At 60.8% G+C, this 5,466-nt stretch overlaps 1 protein-coding gene across 3 annotated transcripts; it reads right to left on the bottom strand.

Annotated features, from left to right (window-relative positions):
* Positions 1-228: 228 nt before the first annotated feature.
* Tmem121 (transmembrane protein 121) lies at positions 229-3,933 on the bottom strand. 3 transcript variants are annotated; one of them, XM_052739162.1, is made up of 3 exons: positions 3,527-3,798; positions 2,497-2,779; positions 229-1,775 (listed from the first exon to the last, which is right to left on the bottom strand). In XM_052739162.1, the coding sequence occupies exon 3, from the start codon at positions 1,589-1,591 to the stop codon at positions 635-637; it is 957 nt and encodes a 318-aa protein (XP_052595122.1). In that variant the 5' UTR covers positions 1,592-1,775; positions 2,497-2,779; positions 3,527-3,798; the 3' UTR covers positions 229-634. The 3 variants fall into 3 exon arrangements, with proteins under 3 accessions (XP_052595122.1, XP_052595120.1, XP_052595121.1); XM_052739160.1 differs by lacking the exons at positions 2,497-2,779; positions 3,527-3,798 and adding an exon at positions 3,834-3,933; XM_052739161.1 differs by lacking the exon at positions 3,527-3,798 and having other exon boundaries at positions 2,497-3,508.
* Between the last annotated feature and the right edge of the window lie 1,533 nt (positions 3,934-5,466).

Raw genomic sequence — 5,466 nt, 5'->3', positions numbered from 1 at the left:
CTGTAGGGACAGACGCACTGACGAGGGAGAAGAGTGTCTCTGGCACAGGCCACAATGGACCTCACCCAGGAACTTCTGAGAACCACCTGAAGAAGAGACCCCAGAAATACCTGTTTGTTCCAGAAGTGCCTGGCTGCCCCGCGGCCGCCAGCACTCACCAGTCCTCGCCACTCTGCCCAGCTCTTAGGCAGGGGACTTGTGAAACAGGAAGAACAGCCAGGCTTTGGGTACAAAATTGTAAACACAAGTCTTTAAAATGACAGAGGCCTCCTTGGCCCCAAACTCTGAGCCAGGGGCCCCTACCATAGGTCCAGATCTCCTGGAACACAGCCCTCCCTTTCCCACCCTGGCAGCCCAGCAGCAGGCAGAGGTTGAGGCATCTCCACTCGGGACCAGGCCTCACCAAACTGCCCCTGTGCATCAAGGTGAGCCGGTGGAGTGGAAGTTGAGGGTCCGTGGTCCGAGAGATTCCTGAGATGAAGAAGCAGACGCGGCCCCGGCACCCCAGGCACTGCACAGGTATTCACAGCCCCTGTCCCAAATGGGAGCCTGCCCCATCCCATCCCATGCAAACCGCGCAGCTAGTCCAGCGTCTGTGCGGCCCGCGGGGGGGGGGGGGGGGGGGGGGGGCCTGTCACGTGTCCAGCGCATCGCGAGTGGGCGAGGGCCCGTGGGGGCGCACTGGCGGACCATGCAGTGGCGGAGGTGGCGGCACCGAGTTGCGCTGGGAAGGAGGTGGTTGCAGCTCAAGCGCGAGGGCGGGTGGTGGAAAGTCGCGAACCTGGCGACGGTACTCGAGGAACGTGCAGGCCTTGGTGGCCAGCGCCACCACGTTCTTGCCCACGAAGATGGCGGAGACTCGGCTATCGCGGAAGAGTGCCATGTTGGCGGCACGGGCCAGCACAGCCACCACGTTGACGGTGGCCAGACTGAGCACCGGGTACAGCATCATCTTCTGCGGTGCGATGTGCTCCCCCTGCATGCTGACCTCGCTGAGCGCCACGCAGGGCAGCACCAGCAGCAGCATGTAGCAATAGAAAAAGGTGAGGCCTTCGGCCCACAGAGGCAGCCCGGTGCGCGGCGGCTCCCAGAGGTTGGCCTGCATGTCCAGCAGATCCAGCAGATCTAAAGCCACCCAGAAGAGGCGGCCGCGAAGGTCCTCGCGCTTTCGGAAGGTGCGCACATACTCCATGCGGTCTAGTGCCACAAGCAACAAGAACAGGCCCGGCACGCACACGGACAGCAGCAGTGTCAGCGCCTTGCGAGCCACCGGGTCGGCCGCTCCACGCCGCGCCGCCTTGTAGTTCTGAAAGATGAAATAGAGCTTGATCTCCAGCACGAAGATATAGAGGAACCAGAGGATCATAGCGTAGCCACGCTTGGCCGTGCGCACCTCGGCACCCACCCACACGGCCACGTAGCGCAGCACCAACAGGAAGCACACATCGCCTACCAACACAATTATGCACACGCCGATCTTGCGCGGGCCCTGATTCTGCTCCACCAGGTATGCGTCCATGACGGCCATACTGCCCATGATCACCAGCGTGGTCAGGCACACGTGGCGCCGGTCCGGAGGCGGCAGCACCATGGTCAGCGGCCCGGGCTCGGCCCTGGCGCGCGCAGTCCCCACGCAAAGCGGGACCAAGTCCTGCTGTGTCCCAGAGAGCAGCGTCCGCGACGCTCAGCCCTCCGGCATGGCGCAGCGCAGCCGGGCGCGGGGTTTGTCCAGCTGCCCGGAGCGCGCTGCCGCTCCCGGGCGGCGAGCTCGGAACCTGGGAAAGACCAGATACAAGTGAGATTGTGCTGCAGAGTGTCACCGAGATTAGGGTTGGTAGGGCACACGGCAGCCTTCCCAGGCCTGGCTGTTTCCTGCGTGTGGTGCTGTCCCCACGCCCGGTGCAGGAGGCCTCCTTGGACGCACGCACGCGCCGCTGCTAGCACCCGAGACCTGGAGCCCGGGAACGGGGCCTCCAGAGGGCGCTGAAGCCCCACCTGAGGGACCGATCTCATTCCCGCCACCGCCAGGAAGGAAAAGGAACGGAAGTGGTTCCCCCCTCCCTCCCCCATCCCCACTCGCATTCTAAAAGCCCTGATGATTTGTCGCGGCTGGACCCACACCTCCGTCTCTCCTGGCTCTGACAGGAGCTTTAGGCTGCTTCTTTGGAGGTTCTGGGCATCCTTGCCTGGTGCTGCGCTGTACTAAGCGCACTAGAATTGGAGACCCAGGTCCCACCCTGGAGACAAGGCACTGAGCAAGTTTTTCGATCGTAGATGGACAGTCATTCGAATCCTGAGAAATCCATCCTACCAGCCCCTCGTACTTTTCTATGACTTGCACCACCCCCCCTTTCCTCTCTCCACAACTCAGTCTCTCCCCTTCCTGAGGTTGTTTAGGACAAAGCAGATCATTATCTTCCCTGACCCACCACAGCTAGCTATGGCCCTGGAGAAGTGCTCTCTCTCCTGAGCACGCCTCCTGCCGTCTCCTTTTACCTGAACCAGCACACTTGCACTTCCAGTTCCTCTGACCGGTCCGGGCTTCTGCTGCCTGCTTCCCTCCACCTTCCGGGCCAACCTCAGGAAAACTGTCGCCACACTGTCTCTTCCTCAGTCCCCAGCACTGGCTGTCATGTCTGTGGTACCCAGATCGTGGGCACTCGTATCTGGGCCTGTTCACACTTCGGGCAGCCTTCACCCACCCAGCTGAAAGTCACTTCCAAGCAGGGCTCTCCTCTCCCTAACACCTGGTACAAGGGCTCTCTGTTCACTGTCCTGTCTAGACAAAGACATAAAATTTATTGTCACCCGTGACCGTGATGCATTCAACCTGCCTCCTGGTGACACCACAGTCACCCTCAAACTCCACGGTCCCTTCCTCCTCTCAGCCTTGGCCCCTCTATTTACTCTTTGGGTTCTCACAGCTACACCACAGTTTCAATAATGTGTTGAGGGAGGCATCTGCCCACACCAGGGCTCCAAAAATCCACACACGCCTGCTTCTCAGGTACACACTCCATTTTCATGCCCACTGGTTAAGTACTCCTCTCCCAGGAAGCACAGGCTGGGCCCAGTCCTGACCCACCTGCAACTCCACTGGCTACAGCCAAACACTGAGAATTCCCTTCCTCTTAGCAACTGTCCAGGCCAAATAGGCTCTGATGGCTAATCCTTCCTCCCCATCATCTGCACGCCATCACTCCTTTGCTCAGTCACTGTCAAATGCCAAACGCCACGAGCAAAAGGCTTTAAACTAGGAATGGACAGACTCCAACCCCTAGGAGTGTCCCGGCCTCCGGAAAGCCAGAACCCAAGCCTGGTGTCCCCTCCCCCACACTCTGTCCTAGCCATGTTCTCAGGGACCAAGCCCAGGTCCACCTACCCTGGGTTTCTCATGCCAGGCCCAAATGTCCATCCCTACCAAGCCTGCCCACTGCTCAAACATCACACACAGATTCGGGGCCTCCAAGCTCTAAAATGCCTGCCTCTCCCTCAGCTTTGCAAGGACCCCCTACTCGCTTGGTACCTCCAAAAGAGAGGCTGAGGCAAACAAGGGTCCTCCCTCCTCGACCCCGGACAGGAGGGTCTAACAGCTCCCAGCAGGTTGTGTCTCAGTTTGTCTTTTCCCACTAAAGGTTTCCCCAGTGGTGGCTGGGCCTGGTTCCGCCGCCATGCAGCTGCCCCTGCCCATCCCACGGCCTGCAGCCTGGGGGCGGGAATAGTACAGGCCCAGCTAGCTGCCGCTGCAGCCGCCGCCTACCGCCCAGCTCCACCGACCCGCTCAGCCCAGCAGCCCGCCTCCTGCTGCCCCGCCGTTCGCATCCCGCGCCTACCGGGCCGGCCAGATGCAGCGCGCCGGCCGGCCCCGCCGAGCCTCAGCGCGGGGGCCCAGGCGCTCGGTGCTGCGCTCCGCCCCTCCGCCGCGGGCACCGCCTCCGGCCGAGGCCCCGCCCTGCGCCCCCGGGACGCTCAGACCCTAGCCAAGAGAGGACCCGGGTCCTAGGGCCGTTGCGTAGCACGGGTTGCCATGACGACAGTTCTGCGCAGCTCCTGCGCCCATGACAGGGGGCACTAGGTGCCAGACAACCCGGCATCCACTCCAGCCCCCGTGGTCTGTCCACTTGGCCTCAACACACTGCAAAAAATCGTCAGGCAGGTCTCATCAGTCCTCTTCACACCCTGAAATTCCTCTGTAGCCCTCCAATCTCAGACGGCCACTAAGGTGACTCTGCTCACCTACCACAGGCAGACCGCTGGACCCCGACCCGCGGAGGTGGCCGGATGTAGGGGCGGGGCTGATTGTCCCACTAGTCGCAGTTATACCTCCTGGCCAGACCTCCCCAGTGGCCCACAAGGACACACATGTCAGGGCCTAGACCTTAGCTCTCTAGTTGTATACCCTGTAGGAGAAACCCGACTGTGAGGCTCTCGGTAGAAGGGCCAGCTGGGAGGACATCAAAGGGGGCTAACGAGGCTCCGGGCTGGACCTCCCTCCAGGTCCTGTTCTCACGGAGCACCCCATTCCTAACATGCCATGCTGGCAGCAGGGCTCCCTGTCACTGGAGGAGGACGACAGGGAGGCTTACTGGTTACCTCCACCTCCCCCTGCTCCGGCTGCAGTGTCCCTCTGGCAAGCACTGAGGACAAGGGAGCTGAAGGGACTAGAAGGGGGTGCAGCTGGGTTTCCTCAGCACCCTAAACAAGACATCGGGTACACTGACGGCCAGTTCTGAATAGGTGGTGGATTCTGTTCTGGTGACTGATCTGTGGCCCTCCCTTGGCCCTGGGAAGCTAGATTAGCAGGCCATGGTGGGCCACCCTGGGGGCGGGGGAGGTTCTAAGATGCCCATCAGTAGAGAAAAGTAGGCAAGAGCAGGTAATAAGCAGTATCGATGCCAACCAACCCACTCTCTCCTCCTAAGGAGTGCAACAGGACCCCAAAGCTCTCCTTTGCCCAGGAAGAGGCCCTACATCCTCAGCCTCAAGGATCAGAGGGCTGGACATCAAGGCCAGGCCAGACCCAGCATGGAGAGAGGAGGTAGCAGTTCAGAGTCCCGGGCCTGGGAGCAAGACCCCCCTGACAGACTTAAGCAAGGCTGAGTGAGAGGGTAGGTACTGGGAGGAGAGGGGTAGGCAGCCCATGTCAGTCCTGTCTGGTCTGTTTCTTCCTCCTTCCTCTCAGCCATGGTTAACCCAACCCTCACCTAAGACCTTGCAAGCTTGCCTCAGAGCTCTGCACCACGTCAGCATCCTCAGACCTTTGGCCAGATGATCGAATGTGGGAAAATGGACTCTACAGCTGTGTTCATGGTAGGGACCACAAAAAGAGACGTCACCCTGGACCACATGGGTGGCCCAGAGTCTTTACCAAGGTCCTTAAGATAGAAAGGCTAGGCCGGGCGGTGGTGGCGCACGCCTTTAATCCCAGCACTCGGGAGGCAGAGCCAGGTGGATCTCTGTGAGTTC

The sequence above is a fragment of the Peromyscus californicus genome, unplaced genomic scaffold (genome assembly GCF_007827085.1).
Source record: "Peromyscus californicus insignis strain IS unplaced genomic scaffold, ASM782708v3 Scaffold_15__1_contigs__length_86483966, whole genome shotgun sequence".
Lineage (NCBI taxonomy): Eukaryota > Metazoa > Chordata > Mammalia > Rodentia > Cricetidae > Peromyscus > Peromyscus californicus.
Note: the sequence above shows the minus strand (reverse complement) of the source record. Positions and strands in the feature narration are given on the sequence as shown.